We start from the raw sequence: 24,041 nt of genomic DNA, 5'->3' as shown, positions 1-24,041 counted from the left end.
GGTTTACTAGGTGGAGGTTTGACGAATAACTTCTCCAAAGGAAATTGCAAGGGGAAAGCAGATTGCAGTTACCCAATTTGCATGCTGGCCAGGGAGATCCCTGAGTCATGGAAAATCCATTGGGATTGCTTTAGCGGCTGTGCTTCAGCATTACATCTTGCACACAGAGCAACAGCTGGATGAGTTTGTTCATTAAAGTTGTTGGCTCCTACATTAATGAGCGAGAGAACTTTTGGATTACAAATACTTAACTAGTTAATAACAACAAATTGTAATTGCATTTAGGAGATGTATTGAATATGCAAGGCAAATACTCATCCTTCTTTTATTCCTTTTCCTATATTTTGTGAATGTTTCTGATAATTGCTTTCTTAGGAGTATTTAGAAAAAGCATCTTTGGCTGGTGTTTTCTTAACACCAGTGATGTCAGTGCAGTAGTTGAGATTCTGATTATGAGAATACTTGAGCAATGAGACATGATAGGGTGTGAGTAAATAACCACATATACTGTAATGCCTTCACTTTAGTGTTTGACTGTGGAAATACTCAGTTTGTGTGAGTGAAGAATATTGTGAAATTGCCCTCCACTTCATCCCAGAGGAGATAAAAGAAGCCTCATAGGTGGATGTTCTTATAGCCAGTCTGGATCAATTAGTAGTAAATACAGTTCTTCAACATTTGTTGAAGTAGAAGTTAACAATTAGCAGAAAGGGACCAATAGACTGATAAGTCTATTCTATTTCTGGAGTCTGTGCTATAGACTGTAGAATGAGTCTGTGTTATAGACTATCTAGTCAAGAAGTTTAGTCTCTGTTATGTCAATAACAATTTAAAGCAGGGAAATTGAGTTAGGGATTGATATTTTGCACTGGTATAAAATCAGAGTAACTCCACCCAGTTTAATTGGGTTAGTGAGACATTCTGATCTCTAGTTTACACTACTAAATCTGGAGTAATTATTCTGAGAGCAAGAGAACTAAAGCCATCCTCTGATTTCATTTTTAGCTATATAAATCTGAGCTAATGCCACAAATTGTGTTGATTTATTGGAGTTCCTTTGGGTTTACCCATGCATATAAGAGCTGAGTTTGGGCCTGTGTGTCTGAGTTCCACGAACAAAGCTTGATAAGACATTAGTTTCACTCATGAAATTCTTAATTGACCTCTCAGCTCCTCCTGCCCTTTTACATAATATTTTATCAGAGAATTAAAGGTCAGCCAAGCTCTGGCTTACGCATGTTTTTCTCCATAGGGGCATATGGTAAATAGGAGGCACACAAGAGAATAAAGTTGGGAGGAGAGGAGTAGGTGGCACCAACGCCCCTGGAAATTCAGCCTGCCTTTGGCATAGGGCCATAGCAGCAATGATTCTTTCCCTGTGCCTTTCCCAGCCTGCGTTTTGTGGGTTGAGCCAGCAGGACTGTGTTTGGGCAGGAAGCGATCAGAGAGGTGTGTGCCTGTGTGCTTTGGCACAGTGCGAGCTGTGAATTGCTCCAGCGTAGGAACCTCCTCTGAACTCATCAGTATTAAAACAGAAGAGAAGAGACTTTGTAGGGAGGGAGGGAGAGGGTGGGGAAGCTGGAAAGGTAGCAGTTTAGACGGCAGTTTCCTAATAACCTTTCCCACACCTACCTTCCTGTATGGGGTCTCATCTAAAGGACTTTGGCATGAAAAACAAACCCTGGCCCAGGGAGGGGAAAAGGGGAGGGCAGAGGGAAATGGGGGGAGGAGAAGGACGGGAAATGAGGGGTGGAGAACGGGCACTGTGCTGAGACAGCAGATCTTATTGTTATTTAGTGTTATATATGGTGATGCTAGAAGCTCTGTTTGAGATGTCTGATACACTGTGTATAACCAAAATGTGGAGATAAATGTGGAACTTGCCCCAGAGGACTTGCAACCTGTCAGAGTGAAAAGATGCAACAAACAGAGGTTTAATGGCTTTAGTTCTGTTTAGTGTTTTCATTTAATGACTGGATGGTGGAATACTGAGTACACTTATTAACTTTGCAGATGGCACTAAGCTGTAAAGACTGTGAATACGTTAAGACAAGCTTAGAAGAAAATGGAGAAATTGTGTGAGAAAAACAGAATGAGATTCAATGGGGACAGACAAAATGCGCTCCTTTTAGGAGCGAGTCTGAAAATACAAGATGAAAGCAGCCAGGTAGGTATACTTCTATAGAAAAGGAACTGGGGTTTATAGTGGATCACGAGCAAACATGAGTCATGCTGCTTAAAAAAAATAATAAAAAAAAGAATTAAAAAAGAAAAAAGCATGGGATTTTTAACCAGGAATGCAGTCTGGAAGATGCATGAAGTAGTTTTTGCATTCAGCATTGGTAAAGTCTCAGCTGGAACAGTGTGTCCACTTTTGAACAGCACACTTCCGGATTCTCTCCAGTCAAAGTACATCTTTCTTGAAGTCAGTTACAAGAAGAATGAGAGGTCCAGAGGACGTGACCTCTAAGAAAGACTGAAAGAGCTCGGCTTGTTTAGCCTCAAGAAAGAAGACTGAGGAGGAACATTACAACAGTCTTTAATAGGCTTGAAAACTGTTATCAAGAGGAAGGAAAAAATCTGCTCTCCGTGTCTGTGGTTGATCGGGCTGGAAGTAATAGGCTTAAATTGCAGCAGCAGGGATTTGGATTAGACATGAGCCTGACTATTCCGTTTTCATCCCCATCCCTCTCGTTGAGCTCATTCCTGCAGCCCATCTTCATAACAGAAAAAGCAGTGATGGCAGTCAGCTTTTCACATTACTGCCCTCATATGTTGTCCACCTAAGAGGAATACCCACAAAGCCTCCCTCTTGTTTTACCTATATTATAGCCCTGTATATATGAAAATGTATATCTGAATCGTGATCTCTCTCTCTAAACACCTGTGTGTATATTGTTGCATAAATAGATACTGGTTTTCCTCATTCTTTCTCTCTCTGTTTGCCCTAGCAGGTTGTTGTGTTAGGCATGCAGTTTCCCTGTGAAGGGCAAAAGAAGGAACAGCAGACAGCTGATTCTAGTGACCTGTTGAAAGGGGACTCCCAGGTTAGGCCTTGTTGATTGTATGTGCTTGGATGCCATCAAGCCACACAGACCTTTGAGAATCAGGAGTGAGACAGGATTTAGCTCTTCTCCAGGAAGCAAACAAGAAATTACCAACGATTAAGGAGAAAGTAAGAAAACAGTACAGTGCAGTATTGGGGGGGGGGGGGGAGTTGGTTAATTGGCTTTTGGTAAGAGAATTTTCTTTGCAAAAATTCAGTGTCCTTGATAGATTAAATTCTTACTCTGATGCTGAGCCTTAAGAGTGAATAACTGCTATGACAACAGGGTAGAAGAGAAACACCTCAACCCATTTGCCTTCCAGTACATTGACTTCAGATGTTTTCTGCCTTGTACTATCATGACTGAGAATCAAGAGATTCAGACCTCTAATATTGCTGGTGTTCTAAAGCCACACTTGCTGAAAAAGCAGGAAGGAAAAAGAGTGCAATGGGAATCACAACCTTTTGTTTGTCTGTTTTTCTGCTTTACAGTGAAATCAATGGCTGTAGCTGAAGTGTAGACACTGCTTCCTATGCGAGCGGGGTGTGTGAGCAACTCATGTGAGCACAGTGGTTTCATCATGCACAATTGTACTGATAGGACGTTGTTGGTGTGGGCAGATGTTATATGTGTTGTGTGTGTTATGTACATGGAACTAACACGTGCTTGTGTGTGTAATGTGCAAGTGGCATACGTAGCTGCACTGTATGTGCATACTATTATGTGCATACAAAGGCATGGAAACCCAGCTATGTTTTCCAGTGATCTGCCTAATTCTTATCAATTAGGATATTAATCGAAATGTTACTGTCCACCTCACATGGTCTGTTATTTCCTTGTACTTTACAAAAACTGCTTTTAATTGCAAAGGTTAAGATGGGGTGGAAGAGTTTGTGGGGGAGGAGTTTGTTTTTTCTTTTTCTTCATGGGTTATCAGAGGATTAGGGACATGTAACAGGTGCCCAGGTGGGAACTTTTAACTAATCTGCTGTTTTTGCAGATGTGGTGTCTGTATGGGTGGTAGTGCTGTTGCCTGTTGAGAGAGCACCTGCCTTCAGTGATTGCTGAGGCTACCGCCATGCTCTTGTGCCAGGCACTGCCCTGAGGAGGTGGGGATGGGAACAGGTGGTTGGCTAGAGAAGTGGGCTCCACTTCACTTGGTGCCTGCATCAGTTACACTCCAATGTTTCTAGTTGCGTTTTAGGCAAAGCCTTTGTAATGTTTCTCTTGCTGGGGAGCTTCCCCGAGTAGTGTTCCTTTTGCACTGCTGTTTGCTCCAGTTTGTGCATGGGTATAGGCAATTTGTGTAGTCAAATTAACCTCATTCACTGAGAGCTCAGACAGACAGGCTTTTGGAAAGCCTTATCAACCTCCTCAGTATTTGAAACGTGGTATCTTCCAGCTGGCTGCTCCTTGTGTATCAGCCTGGAGAGCTGGACTGAACAAAGCAATAGAGGGAAGACTCTAGGGGATCAATCCTAAACATGCCCTATTTAATCACTGTGTCCACCTCCAGGGGACAGTATATCTCCTCTACTTCAAGGACTAATATGCTGTTTGCAAAGAGATTGCGATGTGAAGAAGACTGATTTTTTTTAATTATTATTTTTTTATTCACCTGCTGTGGTTGTCTCTGAAATGGCTTTTAGGACAGCTGCCTTTGGACCCTGTGATGAGACTCTTCTGTCTTTGTCCATCCCTTCCTGCCTCCCTCCCTGGTGGGCAGAGGCATAGCTAGGACGTGAGCCATCAGCGTAACCTATTTGTTATTTGCCAAGAGGGCCTGGCACAGGCAACATGAACTGAAAAATTAAGGTTACTGGGTCTGTTGTTAATGCAAAAGGGTAGCTTTCAAGCAACAGAAATCATATGTTAGCAATGCGGTCTCACTCAGTTCACTTGTTAACACTATAACAGTTATGCTGGATTGGATCCTGTATTGCAAAGGCTTGTAGCATGCTGCTGACAACCTACTCCCTGATCTCTTTCCACTGCTTCCCCTTCTTCTACAGTCCCAGAGATGTCAGAGCTGAGCTGTTTATCTCAGGTCAGCTTGAGCTGCACTTCAGCATTGATTAATCCACCACCAACTATTCCCTCAAAGTGACTGCACAGAGAACATGAACCTTCTCTGGGGCCTGCCAGAGGATGCTGGATGGGATCCCGTTATGTGTCACAATCACTGTTTACCTTGTACAAAATCAAATAAATTCATCCAGAACACAAGGCTACTTTATGGGATCACAGCCCTACTGTGCCACTTGGGAGCATCAGTGGAACTGGAATATTTATTGGCCCTTCTTTTAGGGACGTGGTGACATACATTTATATAAATGACCTTGTGGATCTTGGGGCAACAGGACATGTATTATACTTCATTTTGGAACCTGGGTGAATTTGGTGCTGTTAACAGACTGAGAGACGATGATTGAGGTGGGTAAGGGAGAGTGTATTTGTGCATGACATGAAGAAGAGGTGAAGGGGAGTGAGGAAGAAGATGGGGGGGAGGAGAAGGTATGTGTGTGCAAGAGAGGAAGAAAGGTTGGGAGTGTGAACAGGAAGCAGGGTATGGGTGGTGCATTTAACTGAAATTCATATAGTGCAAGGTCATAACATAAAAACAAACAATCTTCTGGAACCTGAATTCTTGAGGTGAGTATGCAAGAAAGTTATTCAGATAGGAAGCCTCCAAATCATGGAGGTTCTAGGGTGTCTAAAAGCATCTTAATATTATTCCTGCTCTCTGAGCTGTCTTCCTTATTTGATGAATAGTGAAGAACCATTAAGGATAATGCTGGTGTGATTGAGCAAAAGAAATTTTTTGAAGCTGAGCAAAAAATATTTGTAAATACTAACGCTCTCTGCATCTTGAAGGGGACATGAATTCACCTGCTTCACAGAATCAGCCAGTCTTTTGACGCAGAGAGTTGGGAGTTGATTGACTCTCTAGACAGTTTGTTCTGTAGCTTTGTACTGACAGGGTTTGTGCACTGCCCTCTGAAGCTTTTGATACTGGTCATAGGTCAGATGAACTGCTGGTCTCATCTAGTCTGATGGTTCTTAAGTTTCTATTTTGAGTTTAACAATACAGAGTAAAGTTTAACTTTTCTATGGAGCTTTGCCAGTTTATGCCATCTGAGAATTTAGTTCCCATGGTGCTTGTTGATGTTGAGGCCTGGCTGTCCTTTTGCCTGAGTACCAATCTGCTTCTAAAGAACCAGGAAGTGCAGCAGAACTGTAGTCAGACTGGCAAAATAGGCAGTTCTGTGAACAGCAGAACTAATGAAGCCTCTCTTCCTGTGGATTGTGTCTCATGGTTGGATTCTCTGATGTAAAATTGATTTCACACCATAGCTATTCCCTCTGGGGACAGTAGAAGTATCTCATTCTTTTATGTTCCTTAGGAAACAAAGATAAGGAAATGCTGACAATTGTTTTTGGTAGAGAATAATTCTATGCATGTGTTTGCAGGCAGAAATAAACTTTTGCAAAAAAATGAGAATATGCTTTTAGATATCATGAACTTCTCCCAGTCATAAAAGGACCTGTTAAATGTGAAACACAGGCCTGGGATGGAGGCTCGTAGGAAGGATGTGCTTTCAAGAGCACTGTAAGTGAGAGAGACTATGACTTACAGATCAAAAAAAAAAAGGGGGGGGGAGAAAAGCAAGTATAACTTCATCATCCATAGCTGCAATTGTAAGAACTTGATGAAACAAGACAGGTACCCAGCTAAACATAAGAAAATAAACAAAATCTCATCTCCCTCCTGCCAAAATATGTATTAAGCCCATACTAATGAAATTATTGCCTGTGATGAACAAAGCATACCATGTCAGAATTCTGTGCCACATCAGGCTGGAAATGCCACACATGATTCATTAAACTTTTATGATTTTAATAAGTTTGAATGCAGATTTTGAGATTGGAGCAAATTAGAGCTCAGCATTTCAGTCTCACAGGAAGTTCTTTTAGTCTGAAAAAAGTTTTCATTCCAAATCAGATGAGTGCTAGGAATTTCTAAATTCCTCCTAGAAAGGAAATTCCAAATATGTTTCCATTTGGATAATTTAAAAAAAAAATTTTTTCTGAAGGTTGGGTTTTTTTGTTGTTGTTTTGGGGGGTTTTTTTGTTTTTTACAGAAGGACTTTTACAGGAGTGGCTTTCTGCCCTTAAGTCACTAGAAGACTCCCTGGGCTGACCAGGCTGTCAGCCTATGGAATTGGGAATGAGAAAGTCCTGAAATTGAGGGAGCTTCCCAGGAAGGTCCAGATGGACCTGGAAAACCTTGTTTGAGCTGTGAATCTCAGGTGTCCTGGTCTCCAGGTGAAGGAGCAGCTATCCGGTGACCCTTTGCTGCCTTTCCACAGGTGTCTTAATGGCAGAGATGCGATGCAAGTCTCAGCACAGTTGTTAGGAGGCATTAAAGATTCTCCAGTAGAACCAGTCTCCTCTACGTATTGCTTATTCTCTATATTAATTTCATTTCACATCATTAAGAAAAGTGCTGCCCAGTCTAAGTGAGAAATGTCATTCTGTTGAGCTCATTCTGGACTCTGAGTGATATCATCATCAAACCAATGGCTACCACCCATCAAATCCAGCTTTCACACTTTGATGAATGTTCCCAAAAACAAGGGATATAATGTGGTTTTAAATCCCTCAAAATACTGTTTTATGTTTCCTGCCTATTCCTCCTTCTCATTCCCTTTCTTTCTCTCTGTCTATCCTTTCCTTGAGTTGTAGCCGTTTTGAATGGAGGCCATCTTCCCCTTTGGCCTGAGAAGTGGACTGGAAATATTTGAGCCTCAAATCCAGCTCCAGTACATTTTAAATGTTTTATCATCGAAATTCAATCTGTGTCAGTAAAAAATGCCCACATGAAAGTGAAATTAACTGAATGTATCCCTCTCTCAGTAAATAAAATAAAAAAGGAAATAGATAATGGGAAGAAATATAAGGAGCATTAACTGGATGTACTTTACATCTCCCTGAAGCCAGCCTGGCAAATGTATTTTCAATCTGTGTTTCATGAGAACACTTGCAACTTGAAGTACTTTTAAGAGCCAGGAAGCTTAGCTCCATTGTGCAGGATCATGCTGGCATGAATTGCTGGAACCAAGCCGTCCACCCAAGGCATATAAGAGGAACTGCTACATTTCTGTTGGGAAATTGGCTCAGGTGATGGAGGAGGGCTTTTTCCCCTCTTTGTTCTGACAAAACCTCTTTTCTTGCCTTTTATGCTTGCTCCCTCGGCTTTCAGTCACGTGGGCTTCCTTAACCTGGCTCTAACCTGAGTCTTGATGATTCCATCCGAGGTTGTAGTTCTTCCCCTTTCCTGCCAATCTTTGCATTCCTTCCTCCTTCAATAGGTGGTGGCTGTCCCTGAGCTCACTCTACGGCCTGAAAATCTACATTTGGACAGATCTGTCTCTGTTGTCAGGTCAGAATGACCTATTCATGGAGCAAATCACCCTTCTGAATTTTTTTCAGCACTTTGCTGTGGTTGTTCCTGCTACTCTCCAAAGCATCAAGTTTTCTTTTGTGCCTTCTGTTCAGATTCCAAGTCAGAAAAGGGAAATGGTCCACCTGATCCAGGATCTTATTTCTGAGCTAGATCCAGTCATTTCCTCTGCAGTCATGGAGGTCCATTGTTTTTCCACTTTGGAAGGGGGTTGGGAATTGGAAAGGTAAGAGAATTTGGAGAACTCCTAGAAGAAGGATTCATGTCTTGTGTGTTTTGTAGCAATTTCTGGTTCTTCATAGAGCAGGATATGTGTAAATGGTGTAAGTAGAGGGGGGGGGCAGGTAAGCCTCTTCAGTTCCTCTCACTCCTTTCTTCCTCTCAGTGAAGGAGCACACCTGCTGAAGAGTACCTACATAGTTTGGGGAAGGCTGTCAAAGAGCTTGAATACGGCTTTGCATTCTGGAAAAGGTGTCTCGTTCCCTGTGCCATATTCCTGCTCACAACCTTACCATCTGACCTGGGGGCTGGAGCCCAGCATTTTGCCCCCTAATGAAGAAAAACACTAGCTGCTTCAAAAGGAAGGGTAATGAATCCTCCCAGTCCTTATGTGCTGTTTTTCAGTTGGGTTTGTTTGGGTCTGCTTTCATGTTACACCTGGAAGCCTGAGCAGTGTTCCTGTTAATGTGTTACTTGAGCTATATGTAATGACTTATAATACTCTTCTGGCTTAGTCCTCCTGAGTCATGGCAAAGTGAGGTTCGGATGCACTTTGTTCCCACTAGATCTTCCATCCCTGCAAGCTGCCTTTCCAGGCATCTGTTCTGAAAAGAACGTCATGCTATCAGCATGCAAAATTATGTGCTCGGGAGTTGCATGTTCTTATTGTCCCATTGAAGGCAGAGTGCGCTTTATGTCCCTGATATCAACAGTGTGTACAGAAGGATTCAGCAATGTCTAGAAGTTGCTAAGCAGCAGCACCCTGCCCTCCAGGTGCCTTTAGTCAATGGGAGTGGTTTCTTGATAAAATGATTATCTTGTGCTGTATCGGTTGAGATTTTCATCATTCAGTGTTGTACACAGAAATCTGGAGAGCTGGTCTGGTGGGCAAAGCTGCTGTGAAAACTAAGCAGAAATAATTACCTTTCAGCTTGCTGCTGTAGTTAAATTCAGCTTCCAAGAAGAGCTCTTGCTGCTTATCTGATCTGACACCAGGCTTCAGAAAGAGCAGTACACATTAGAAGAGCAAGTTATTTGCTCTGTATAAAAATGAAAGCTAAAATCATTTGGCAATTCAATAAAACAACAATAATTTTTTTTTCCTAAGGCCTTAGCTGAGCCTGGCCAGCTCATTTCAGATGTGTATTCTGGCCCCTGTGGCTCTTCTTCCAAACCTGGCATTTTTGATTCCCTGTCCGCCCCTCCTTTCCCTCCCACACGCTTGACCTCCAACAGCATTCCTTCGCTTGTCTGAAAACCTTACATGTCGTTTCTCTCTCCCTCACCCCCCAAGAATGTGATCCTGGCCTGAGCTTTCTAATTGTGTGTAGCAAGGATAAAACTCCTTGCCTCACTTGGCTGCCCCCTTGTTTGGAAACTCACCCTAAACGTTTCCACATGGTTTGCACTCTTTTTGCAAAGCTAAAGGGTTTTTTTTTTTCCTTTAAACTTTTTCTTGTTTTAAAAAAAAATCCTCCGGCTTTTTCTACCTTGGGCTGCTGGCACTGACCTTGCCTTGTTACTGTTTGCATTTCTTTTGTACCTTTCTACAGCTGAAACCTCTGTGGGCTTTTAAATCTGTCAGCAGCCGCTACCAGGCTCAGTGTGCAATTTAGCTCACTGTTTTCACAAGTTTCCCAGCCCTGAAAGCTTTCCAAATGAGGCATTGTTGGGCTGAGTTAAAGAGGTATTGTCTCTGCTTGGGTTAGGTTAGTGTGGGTGCCAGAATCTGCCTGTGCAGCTTTGTTAGTGCTACAATGTCATCTTGATATTGGACTCCTGGACACTTCCCTCTACAAACACTTTTAAATATATTGTGGGGGTCAAAAGTGCCAAAACTGATTAATTGAAACATCATTTGAAGCTTGTCTTTATATTGCACAGACTCATTTAGACATCTTCATCTGTCCCTGGTCATGCAGGCCTGAATGATCTGAAGATCATTCTTATTTGTTTAAATCCCATTAGCACCTGAAATTGCTAGCTGTGATTGAGCCTCATTGTGTTGTGTTGCATAAACGCACAGCGAGTAGCAGTCCCTGCCTTGATGATTTTATAGACACATTGTAAAGGAGAGGGTGTATTGTTACCAGCCTTTAAAGAGAAGAGAAACTGAGGCTGGGGGAATTCAGTAGTGTATGCAGAGGGAGCTTGTGACAGATTTGGGATTCGGTTCCAGATTCCAGCATTAACCTTCATTTTACTGATGGAAGATTGGCAAGCCACTGGGAGAGTATCTTGTGCTGAACCTACTTTTCTTAGCAGAGCCTGAATTTGTTGGTCTGTTCAAGCTGATGGGGAACTGGTTGTATGGAGAGTGGTCCTTTACTTCTGAAAAGCCAGTTGTCTTTTGCTGGGGACTATGTGGTTCAGAGGGCAAGTGTCAGGGGAACAGAAACTTTTCAACCTGTAGGTTGTGTTTGGCATTACTGCCACTAGAAAACTGTCTCATGCCCTTGTTTAAAAGATTTGGTGATTTCACTGTTCTCTTTCTAGAAGATCATCAGCCCTGGGAAGAAACAAATCATTATTGTGTCCATTAGTCTCTGCTCAGAACTAGAAGAAAGTGTCATGCATTTTAAATGTATTGATAATGTTAGCTGGGAGATTGGGCTGGTGCTGCAGGCCAGAAAAAAAGGTGTATTGACTTTTTAGACTTTCCCTAAGAAACACAAGGAGCATCTGTGTTATGTAAGCTAGTACTTTGAGTCTTTTCACTTCACTCCTTTCACAACATGTAATTGTTGCCCAAACTGTGATCTTTCCCATCCCTGTGAGGATACTAATCCATAGTAAGGAAAGTTTGGCACTGCAGTTGTTCAGGCTTTCCCTCTTTATAGGTTCTGCTCTGATAGGGAGTACTTGCAGCAACAAGACAAAAGTTATGAAACCAAATTCATGGTCGAAGAGGTGGGGGAAAATGCGGAACTTTGGAAGGGGCAGTCTTTGGGAGGCACTAAGTCTTTTGATTGAAGGCTAGTCAACATGCCTCATCCAGATTCCTCCCAATGTATGAGAAGTTATCAGTGCAGCTGTTGACTGTTTTGTTTTTTCTTTTTCACAATCTCCAGGATGAATTGGATCTCACAGATAAGAACAGAGAAGCTATGTTTGCACTCCCTCCAGAGAAGAAATGGCAGATTTACTGCAGCAAAAAGAAGGTACTACCATTGTCCTGATTAAAGTAGCTAATCAATAAATTCTGTGTGCATGTAAGTAATTACTGACATCTAGGTTTGAACTATGTGTTTATCCACTGTTTTTTCAAGAACATGATAGAGTGATGTGAGGATTTATATTGGCATGGATATGGCACAAATTTCTCACAAGTAGTGTATGCACGAATGATTTGTGAGGAGCATGTTAACAAGTGAAAGTCATATGTTGTCCCATTTTGAATCTTCCACTTGTTTTTTTCTTTGAGCTAGAAGAAAAGCTATCATTGAAATATTTTAAAGAATATTTTAAAAATTTTATTGCCTCTCTTGCATGAAGCTGTCTGTTGATCACTTAGAAAATCCGTTGCTGAAATTTTTCAGGTTGTCTTCAAATATCTGTAGTGTGCATAATAATAATGATGTTTTAAAACCTGGTTGTTCAAGACCTTCCAGAGCTAATAGGAAATGTTTTGTATTGCACTGGAAAGTGAGGAATACCTGCTCATATCAATTTCTATGTGATCCTTCTTCATTCAAAGTCCTCAAATTTCTGACAAACCAGTGAGATGGTCAGTACATTAGAGGCTGATATTTCACTCTGGGTATCTTGTCCCTAGAAGAATGATGGCCAAGAGAATTGACAAGCTGTGTCACTGTTGTGAAACATGAAGAAGAGGTATTCCTGCAGGAGTGCTGTGGCAGAAAATTTTGCTGCTGTAGGAAGGAAACAGTAGGAAATAAAGATAGCCCTGACAGCATGTATTCATTAACAATAAATGTTAGAGGAAAAAGAGGTGTGGCAAAGAGAAGGTTTAGACTTCCATACTAAAGATGGCAGATTGAAACCTAGTTGTTGATCCTTCTGGGGTCATTGTATTTGCTGCTGTTCACATACTTGCTCTGCGAGTAAGTCAAGATCTTTGATGTCTGAGACTGCCAACCTGGCTTAGCTTTTTTGCAGTGCAATTAAAGAGAGCCTCAGTCAAACCAATCAGGATGGTGTTTTGTGTGTAGGTTGCTTGTGGTTGATATGCATCACACAGAGAAGTTAATAGCAACAAATAAGTTACAATACCTCAGAGCTAGCGGTAATCCAGGAAGTGCATAAGACTATTCTAGGCTCAGTTATGTTCAGTGCTTTCTTCTTCCTGCTGGTACATAGAGCTTGCACATGAAGGGAAGGTGCAGGCTGCTGTGATTAATGTCTGCTTTACATATTTGCTGGCAGGCTCAGCTGGCTTTTTCAGCTCTAGTGGGAGAGGATCTATTTGTAGCCGTCTTAGAGAACCACACATTCCATCTCCTGGACCAGTCAGCTTTGGCAGGAGGCTTCAGACTTTAATGTATTTAATATGTTGGTTGGATTCACTACATTACACTTTTTTTAAGGCAGTGGATTTGATATAAGAATCCTGAAGACCTCCAGAGTTAAAGGAGCTATACACTGGAAAATCTTTTTAATGCATGTATAGTGCAACCTCGGTTAGCTGAACTCCAGCTATCCAAAATGATGTGCTAACTGGATCAGGATACTGTTGCCAGATGTCTATTCATTACATTGCAGATACTTTCAATTACTTGAAACCTTAACTGTCTGATATTATTCATTGTTTCCCTTCACAGGCAGTCAGATGATTGGTGCTGACACACCTCTCTCTCCCTAGCTGACTGCCTAATCCACCTATTGTCATTGTTTTACAGTGACAGAAAAGTGTGTTGCAGGCTGCCTTGTAGAGAAAAACTCTCTCTTCCCTGAAAAGTTTGTATTCTAATTTTAGCCACAGAGGGCCCGATTCTTTGCTTAAAAGAACTCTGTCAGCTATCCAGGATAAGCGCTTCAAGACCTCTGTCTTGCTAGGTGCTAATTTCTCCAAGTTTTCTGGAACGTGAGGGCTCTACATACCCCCCTGAGGAAAAGCCTTGTTAGGCTCCAGGTAAAAACACTATCAACTAGAAGGTCAAGAAGTACGGGTTGAGGGAACTGTTTACGTCCATTAATCTAAGATGCTTTTTCTAGTCTAAAACTAGTGGAAGGTCACAGCTCTCAGATTTGCTCTAAAGGTGGCAAGACTAGTGAATTGTCTTAACTAAACAAATGTGACTTGCAAGAATGAAGATCGTATGTTGCTGTTGGCAGACTGTTCATTTATTATTTTGACAGTTAGGCTTCAGACATAATCTTTTATGGCACTTATTCCTAACATCCTAGAAGAAGGTTGCTGTTGTATCATAAAATTCATTCCACCTGTTTCTGATATCAAACCATTCTAAAGAAATGGGGAAAGACATGTGAGTGCATGTATTTGAAGTTGCATGCCAGGAACATAGCTCACCAAATCAAAGTTCCGTGGGGCTCAAAGAAAATTGGATTGAAATTAGTGATTGTGCATGATATCTACAGAGGCATGTTGCTATTGTATAGTATAGCCAAGCTTGCTTTGGTAACTATTGGCCATTCTAGTTTTGCATCTGAAACCACTAGTACTAAAAACAAATTCTCCACAATTTGGTCTAAAGGTGTAGCTGCTTCAGCTAGTAGCTGTAGTGAACTCTTCACTCTCATTTGTGGAGTAGCTATTTGTGAGGAATAAAGGCTGCTCTATTGGAAAATGTTAATATGTTCTCTCTGTCTCAGCTATTCCTTTACCTTGCCATTAAAAATCCATGCAGATTGTATTATAAGAGGTGCAGGTGTCTTCATTTGCATCAGAAGGATCATTAATCAGTCCCTACTGCTGGCACCCTGACCCTCTATCTAAAATACCAGTCCTATGTGTTCTAGATTGCCTCTTTCTCTTTAGTATGAACTTCCCTTGATACCATACTGGAACATCAAGGTTAGAAGTAAAGCCTTATATAGACAGAATGCAAGTGATGACATCCTCACCCAGCTCATGTACCTGAATTTGGTTTTGTTTAGGATAATCTTCATGTTTCACTATCAGTTGAAACTCAGATTTATATAAAACGTATACTCCGCTTCTATAATTCCTGTAAAATTCCCTCTCAATTTCCTGAGAGTTACATGTTTTGCAGGAATTAAATCAAACACTAGACCGTGCATTCAGATGTATTTATTTTTAAATAAAAACTTATTTTTAAATAAAAGCTTTCTGATGCTGAGGTTTAGAAAAATACTGTTACTGAATACTATTTTAACAGGAGCCAGTACTAAGGTGCATAATCTTTTTACATATTGGTGAAATAATTCCATAGAAAGAAAAAGTTGTCAGCTTAATTATTTGGCCTGTTAAATGAGCTCATATTAGGAATCCAAAACAGGTGGAAAATGCAGGTATTGCACTGCCTCAGCACATGTTGCTTTGGATGCAGTCTGCATTTCAAATAATGAGGCCTCATTGTGCAGGCAATAGCTTATTACCTTCTGGACAATCTGACTAGCTCTTAGAATTATTACTATTGGAAAGCAAGTCAAGTTGTTTTCTTTTTATGGCCTTTGCCTGCCTCCTGAGACTAATTTGTAAGCCTTCAGTTGAGCGGATTTCGTTAGAAAGCAAGCATATTTTGCAAAGTTAGACAAGTTAGGTTTTTTGGACTTCTGTGTTTCTTTGAGAAAGAATTGGTAGCAAATCTCTTTCCAAAGTACAATCAAACTGGACTAGCTGTATCATGCAGCTCCTCTCCAAACACAGAACAAACAGTGAAAAGCTCAATCCTAATAACTGAGTATGTTGAAATCTCCTAAATATTCTGGGGTTATTTTATACTGTTCTGATCATAGTTGTACTCTAGAATAGCTGTTTTGAGTCATTTGTGCTTTTCCTACTTAAGAGAGATAATACAAAATCGAGTAGTGAAGCAATAATCAGCACCCTACAACTTTACAGAAAGGGACATTTATGGTACTTGAAAGAAGACTGTGTGCTTATAGTTCTCAAACGGGTAACGTTTGTTGTTGTTATTGTTGTTGTTGTTGTTACGGGGAAGAGATCTAGAGAAAGACTACTCTCCAGCAGCAAAGCAGACTTAAAAAAAATTCTGAGGAGAATTTCTCTGAAACATATGCTGTACCAGCTAATGTACAGAAAAAGGAATTTCTGTATGATTCCATCACCTGCAATTATTTTTTAATATCTATCAATTACATTTTTCATCTACCTAATGGATAAAAATCTAGTAAACTGAATTTGGGTTTAAAAGTCAGGAAACTCCTTGGTTCTAAAATTCTTTGATCTAAATTGCTTTATAAATTCAAAGACCTTCTGATTATTATGTTTGTATGTAAACACATTTCTCTGTATCTGAAAGAAACTTTATAAATAGTAGGAAAGCTAGGAAACCTCATGGCAATGTCCTGGGCATGCCATCCTCTCTCACCCTTTTCCTGCATGATATACACATGCCTTGGCCTCATGCCACATACTTTTTTTTTTTGGTGGGGGGGGAGGATCAAATCTCAGATATTTTCAGTTTAAGAACCATTTGTTCTTTTGCATTGCTGCACCTGTCTTTCTTCTAAGGTTTTCTTGTAGAAATGGATTTGCAGTGAGGTCACCATACCTGGGAGGGCTCACTGCAAGGAGCAGGAGTAATCAAGTGGAAGGCACTTCCATGCCTTATGCAAACACTGAGGAGTCTAAGTCCTGTAGGACTGAGGCTGGGGTTGCTGCTGACACCAGGGAGGCTGTAGTCTGGGTGCAGTGTGTCCCAGGTGCAGTCCTGAAGAAGCTTTACCCCTCTCCCACCAACTGCTGCATCATCTGATGCACGGTTCCTGTTTTCTCATGTAAGGGCTGTATCTAGTCCTATGTTAGGCTTCCAGATGCCTTTAGGAATTCTAGCCTTAGTTAGGCTTTAACTTTTAACAGTTTTACTGCAGGCTTTTTATAATATTTGCAGCTCAGTTTCACAAACTCCCACTTTGGTCCCATGCTGGCTGTCTAACGTTAATGAAGATAATGTCTATGTGTCAGGTTTTTTTTCTTTCTTTGAGAGTTTCTCTTTGAACTTTGCCCTTGTGGTTTGCATTGTCAGCAAAATGTCACTATAAAAAAGTATAGCTTGATATTGTGCAGCTGTATATAGAGCAAGATACTTCTGTCTTCCACCCCCATGCCCAGGCCTGCCTTCATATTCCTGCAGAGCTGTAAGCAAAATCTCCAATCCAACACCAGCCCAGACTATGTTACTGCTATAAGCCCTGTTTGAAACCCAGCCACAGTTCCAGCTTCCAGAGAGAGCATTTCACCCTAGACTGTGGATGAATCCTCCCATTAAATCTGTAAATATATATAAATACAAAAATTAATCCATATGTATGTATGTATATACATACACACACACACACACACATGTATATACATATACACACACATATATATCTCCTGAAGGAATCTGAGCTGCTTTTGCAGCTTCGATATAATTACTTTAGCCTCCTGAGGACATAGCAGAAGAGGGATGCAAGTATCAGACCTGGAGTCCTCCTGGCCGCTGGAGGAAACTTTTCAAAGTGAGTGAAAGTTCCTGCACACAGTGTTTGTTTTTGGGTTGCTCTATGCAGTGTTTGCCCTGTAAAGTGTAGTTGCAGCTTGGGTATGATATAGAGAGACATTTATTAGCTAAATGTGAATTGGCAGGGTTTTTTTTCCCAATCCTGAGGTCACTTCTCTGTTTTTAAGGCTCCATATGGAAGCTGTAAGTCAGAGCAGGAGGATGCATTGCATCTATTGTTTTTAGGTATGAGCTCTGCCATTCTTGTTGTAGGAGAAAGTGTTCATTTCCTCAGGTTCCTACTTTAAATTATGTCTCTGCCATGGAGATATTCAGCAGAAGATAGATACTCCCTAAAGAAGAGAGAAACTGGATCTTCATCTGGTCTCATTTAACGATATAATATGCCAGATGAAGATCACATCATTGTGTTGTCTGAGTGTGGGTTTTTGGTTTTGTATTGTCTGATCTGAGCTGTGAAAGCCCTTTGGAGTTCATCCTTTCTGTATGAAGAGTGCCAAGCAGTGGTTGGCTCATAATAAATGAAGTGGGTGGTTTGAAGTTGTATTGTTTTCAATTTTATCTTCTTGCAAGATGTTTTTCCCTTTGAAATACTCTTAGAATCTGTTATTGATATGGAATCTTACACTGTTCTGGTTATGGATTTATCATTGTAAGGAGCTTTTAACCTGTCCCTTATAAGTTCCCTTCTTCAGAGTTGTTATTCCACACTCTGTATGGTAGCAGCAGACATGAACACACAAGATAATTTGCTGCAGTATTTGAGAAGCCATTTATAAGGAATCCCAGTTTCAGGAGGCTTGGATGTGACTTCATGAGGGTTTTTCTCCCAGCTTGGAATGAGGTGCTTAGGGGGAGTGCTCCTACTCTCTCTTCCTCTGAGAAGACTGAAAGAACACAAAAGAGCCCTCACAGCACACATGGTAGCCTAAAAACGGGAGCAGTTGGTAGATAGCAGGAGACTAGAGAAGCTGTGTAGGGCTGGGAGAGCTTAGAGGAAGTGTTTTGGTGGCTAAGTGATATCTGATGTGCACAGGGCAAAGCTTGCCTAGTACATCTAAGCTAGAGAATTAGACTTTATCTGAAGTCTTTAGTGCTTCGGATGACTGTTTCTGTTCCTGCTGATGCTTTAAAGTTTGCGGTGGTCAACATGTTCAGTCAGCATTTTGATTTAACTCAGTATTCAAAATTTGCCTGGACAAGGCCCTCAACAGTCTGTTCTAACTTTCTATTTAGCCCTGCAGGTCCCTTCCACCCTGAATTGTGATTCTATGAATGGACTGTAAACCAAACTAGGAGAGCAGCTATATGGCCCTATAAAGAAAGGGGGCAACAGTAAGGCTCTGTGCAACCCACTGTCTCCTGTGTTGTTGCTTTGAGACCAGCTCCTTGAAATAAGTCATAGCAGAAGCTGTTATTTGGTCCCCTCCCGGTGCCTGGGATTCATGTTCACTCGTGGTCTGAGTGACTGCATCACTTCCTTAGCTCAGGAGACTGGCTGGTGAGACAGTCTGAAATGTGGCATTTCTCAGATGAATTCTCTGAAAATAGATTTGCCTTCAGTTGAAAATAGACTTGCTTTCAGTTAGCCTATTGCTCAGTGGAAATCTCAAGATACTGGTAACTCACAGTGGGAGGATGTTGCCCTTTGCAAACCGCTGCATTCTTTCAGCTGGATGTTTGGAAAATGCCAGCAATTGTGGAGTTAACTTGCTTTTTTCCCACCAACATCTGTTCCTTTTTTTTTCTTTTTTTTTTTTTTAACAGAATGACATCATGCTCAGATGTTTGGGATGATTTGTTAGCTTGATCCTGTCATTGGGTCATTCCAGTATCTCTAGCCTAGGTATTGAAGACAGGCACATGGCTTCAGATGTTACTCTGTTATAAATAAAAGTAGCTTTTAGACCAGTAAATTCAGAGACTCTGGCCTATGACAAACACAAGATATAATGGGAACCAACAAAATGCAGCAAGGGTGTCACTAATGCAGCAAATGCACACATTTCCTGATGAGTGGTGTACTTGGGTCTTTTCAATCTGAAAGAGCTGTTTGAATGGTGGCACCTGTTAATGTGTGCTGAAGTCTGAAAGAGTAGCCCCCAAATTTGGGCAACATGGTTAGCACAGTGTAAAATAAAGCATAAAACAGTATCTGTTTCCCTCTGTATCTTTTAGTGTAGGGAAGGTGTTATGGCTGCAAGACTAACCTTTGAGATTCACATAAGAAACCATCTTATTCCCTTATACAACCACATAATGGATTTGGGCTTTTTTTCTCATCTCACATCAGTATTAAATTTGTTGAAGTTGACCCTGTTGTTCCGCACATAGATCAGCACGTGAGAAGAAAATTTGGCCATTTTGTATGGTTTATCATTAAGTTCCTGCAATTGAACCTTGATTCTTTTCCTTGGTATTTTTCCTTCTATAACAAGTACTCCAAAGTAGTTACTTTGACATATGACATAAAAGGCTTGATGATGTGAGAGACTTTTCTTAAAAATACTTTTTTTTTCCCAGAAGTACTCTTGCAGCAGTTTAAAGGATGAACTTGGTGTCAAGGAGAAAAGGAAGAACCAATTAAAACTGTGTGCAGAATTTAGCTGATATACCATTATTCCAGCATGGAATGGTGATGCCTAAAAAACCATGTTGTAGCAGATGTTAGAAGAGATAAGGAGTTATTCCAAATCATTCTTTTTGCTGTTTTTTTTTTTTTCCCATGCTGCCATGCTAACAGTTATAGACTCATTTATTTATCATGGGAAAAGAGGTTATTTTGGGTCAGGGCCTTGAAATTATATATTTATTTATTTATAATCAGGAAAAGTGTTTCCCCTCCCCCCCATGGGAACAGCATGGAATATTTTTAGTTTCTTCCTCCTTTCCCTCTTTCTCTTTGAAATTGCCAACAAGAAAGGTTAGCTGTTGCCTAGAAAATGCCTCCCCAACTCTTTGGTTCCAACTGCTGAAGTAATAAATTCCATAAACTTGCCATGATGTTTGTTATAGTGATTCTGAGTATGTAGGTTTTGGGTGTCCAGCTTGAAGTTTCTGCCTTTTTCAGGTGTGCTGCTACTGCTCCATTTGAAGTTAGTACTTAACAATTCTCAAAAATCAAGCCCAGAATGCTCTGGAGTTTATGCAGTGATATTTGGAAAATTCTCATCATAATGCCTATACTGTGTTTCTCATTTGGCTTGCATTCTGTGGGAGTCCAGGAGAGTTCAGTGGGAGCAGATTTGTCCCTCCAGGAGAGAAAAAAAAAAAACAACAAAAAAACATTTATCCAGCTGTCACCCTACGAAGATGGTGTATTTTACTGTACTTAAAAACAAAAATGAGGGTGAGCAGTCTGATTCTGCTGTATGGGAAGTACATGTAAATGCTGATTGTGTGGTTTAGTTGCTGCCACTAGATTATGTTCTGTCCTTGTCTGTCCTCTTGTAAAACTTCTGGGTCTCCGCAATCCAAGTATGAGTCAGTCCTCTTGATGATATGCAGTAATAATATACTGCATGCTTTGTACAATGCAGTTCTTACCATTCAGATTAGTCTCAGGTGGACAAGCAAGAGCAAAGAATATGTAAGTAACTAGCATGTTTCTCTGGTATGTGAGAAGCAGATTTGGTACAGACGAGGGCTCACTCTCCTCTGCATTCTGACTTTCACTGAGTGTTCAAATTAGCAACTTAAAAGCCATCTGCCTCTCCATCTGAATGTGTTCCCCTATCCAACATCTCTCAACTTGCCCAGGGCTTCAGACAGTTTGGCTGAGGTTTATAGGAGGGAGATAAATAAAAAATATGTAGCAACTCTCACCATCCAGCCGTCATCCCTCTTAGTAGGGGGCCCAGAGCAGAAGAATAGAACTAGAGAAAGAAGGAGTATCAGTGGAAAAACAGATAGTGGACATGTCCGCCACGTCCACAGTGTGTGGACAGTGAAGAGAAACCTCTTAGACTTTGGCATTAACAAATCGTGTGTGCTTCCAGAGGATGTGTCCTAGGTAGCTGTGCTAGCTCTAGGTAGGTGTATCCTAGGCAGTTCCAGATGTCTTTGAGCAGAGTTAGTGAAGTTTCGTTCCCGTCATCAAGCGAGAGGTAGACTAATCTCCTTGAACTTTAGGTGACTTTTCATTTCATTTTAGGAAAGATTGTAAGTGGTTGCTTGCTGGAGGAAAGCCGGATAGAAAGATAAACTTCCAATGCAGACATGTGGCAGATGGGAGGTCCACTTATGCAGTCTGGCCTCCTTCTGTGGCTTTTCACTAAGCTGCCAAAAGAATGCCAAGAGAATGAGAAAGGGAACTGAAGGAGATTTCTTTCTCACAGTCCAAGTGACATAAATACCAGCAGGGTAGGTGTATAGTTGAAAACAGGGCTGTTGGAATGCGAACAAGGTAAGCTGAAAGCAGTAAGCTGGAGGGGAGAGGAAAAAATCCAGATCTGTATCCACAGCATGTTGGCTGTAAGACAGTGTAGTCATCTAAACAGGGGCATTGCTAGAATAGAAACACACAATAGTTTGACATAGCACAGAGTCAAAGTGGTGGGGCAAAACAGATCTTGGATGTTAATGAAACAATAAAATGTTTCTCATTGTTGCCATTACTTAGGGTTTGTTGGGATGGTGGCAGGTTGTTGTCTTCATCTGCTGCAGAATACTGATACCAGCCGTCAACCTTGCTGCAGGTTTGGGTGGACTGGGCTGTGGTCCAGGAGGACAATGTCAGTCCCTAGCCTAGCTCTTCCTGTCCCTGGAGAGCAGGCTGTGTACAGGAAAAATTTCATGTCTTCTCCTGAAGACCCTGTGTGAAGAATGAACGTAAATTGATTTCCTGACTATTAGGGTCCTCCACAATGGACACTTCCCTTCACTTCCAAAATAAGTAGATGGAATGGGGTGAGGGAAGCTAGGCTCCTAAGAATTCCTTCATTGGATTTCCAGGGAACTCATGAATTACTTTATTTGGCAGTTATTATGCAGTCAAGTGTATAATTTAAATATCAGTTGACTTATTTGGGACTTGTGAAAAGTAGAGCATATAAGAGGTTTTAAACATGAATACAAAGTTCAGCTAATAGGAAAGAAAGATCTTTAGGCAGCAATATAGTCGGGAGACTGTATCCAACAAGAGGCCAAGTTCCATGACAAAGGTGAAACTTTCAGTGGGGGAACGATGTGAAATACTGGTAGACTTCAACTTGGCAAGCAAGCTTTGTCCTGAGGGCTGAAGGAGCTGGATAATTCAGTGTGGCCTCAGCTGTATATTTAAGCAGACCAGTAAACACAGGGAGAAGTCCGCTTGTTCACTACACTATACCTGTAGATCAATGCCTTGTGATGGTGGGGTCCCCATCCTATAGCACAACTAAATATGTTTGCACAGGGACAAACACACTTGCACGCTCTGTAAATAATGAGAGGAGGTTGATGCAGTCAGTCCTGCCAGCAAGTTTACATCTGTCTGCATTGATGAGGATGATAAAGAGCCAACAGAAGAGGAAGGAGAATGGAACATAAGGGAGTTCTTAAAACTAAAAATGTACTGTGCAGCCTTGCTATAATTTAAAGTTCCTTAGAACAGGATTCTCTCCAGTAATCTATAGAAAACCTCGTGCCAGACACAGTTATTGTAAAACTTAATCTTGTTTTAAACACTGCAATTATACAGTTTATTTAAATCAGTGTTTGAGATTTCTGAACTTGCTGGGTTTCAAAAAAAAAAAAATTAACCCTTACCTTTGGCTCATAAGAATGCACCAACAAGCTTTTTGCCTGCCAGGTGTGGCATTCCTGTCCATTTTCAGCGTGGAAGTCTGTCTGTGTGTGTGTCTGTGTGTGCACGCATGCATGAGTGTGCAGAGGAGCTGGCATGTTTTCTGGAAGAAGAAAAGAATCATGATCTTCCTCTCCATTAGACTGATACCAATTAGAACTAATGAATTTCATGTTATTTTGAGTGTTATGTCAGTGCTAGATGAGGTCAGAAATGGCACATCGTATATTTAACTTTAAGACCTCTAGAGTGTCTGCATCTCTGGGTACTTGTGAAGGGGAAAACATGATGGATATAATAAACAGTTCAAAATAAAGCATGGTTTTAACTTTATTGGAAAGTTTCCGGCATATGGTAGGATAAACCATCTTTTAAAAATGGCTGGTAATCCATTTTAATTTCTGAAGACCAGTGAATTTAGCATCATTGAAGGTTATTTCAGTATTATGAAGAGGGAATCTTTATCCTTCATAAATGAATCCTGTTTTCACTTTTATGCTTTTAGAATCTATCATACCTTGTGGCAGTGAGTTCCACAATTGATATGACATTCTGTAGTATGAATAATAATATGAGAGCTTTGATTCTTCCTTTGAGAGACTGGTTAGTAACCAGCATCAGAGGTCATTACTAGGCCAGTCGTGTTACTGGCAGCAGGGGAGAGATCAGGCTAAATGAAAAAAGAAAAAGAAAAACAAACAAACAAACAAACAAAACCCCATAGTCTATTAGGTAAAATATGCCTGCGTCATAATCCAGTGAACTGGAAACATGTATGGTGGTAACTGACCTTTATGAGAGGGAATTAGGCCTACTCAGTTGCATGCTCCATCTGGTAATAAATGAATATTCCCTTCTAATAAGTTATACAGTCGACTGCTTTTGTGGCAGAAGGA

At 41.0% G+C, this 24,041-nt stretch overlaps 1 protein-coding gene across 1 annotated transcript in view; it reads left to right on the top strand.

Annotated features, from left to right (window-relative positions):
- DAAM2 (dishevelled associated activator of morphogenesis 2) overlaps positions 1–24,041 on the top strand; it is a 125,938-nt gene that overhangs the window by 12,005 nt on the left and 89,892 nt on the right. The window contains exon 2 of the mRNA XM_067293187.1: positions 11,802–11,891. Coding sequence (XP_067149288.1) covers positions 11,802–11,891 — 90 coding nt within the window. The remainder of the gene's footprint in view (positions 1–11,801; positions 11,892–24,041) is intronic.

Source organism: Apteryx mantelli, chromosome 3, assembly GCF_036417845.1.
Source record: "Apteryx mantelli isolate bAptMan1 chromosome 3, bAptMan1.hap1, whole genome shotgun sequence".
Taxonomy (NCBI): domain Eukaryota; kingdom Metazoa; phylum Chordata; class Aves; order Apterygiformes; family Apterygidae; genus Apteryx; species Apteryx mantelli.
The sequence above is the reverse complement of the archived record's forward strand: the minus strand, read 5'-3'. Positions and strand labels throughout refer to the sequence as shown.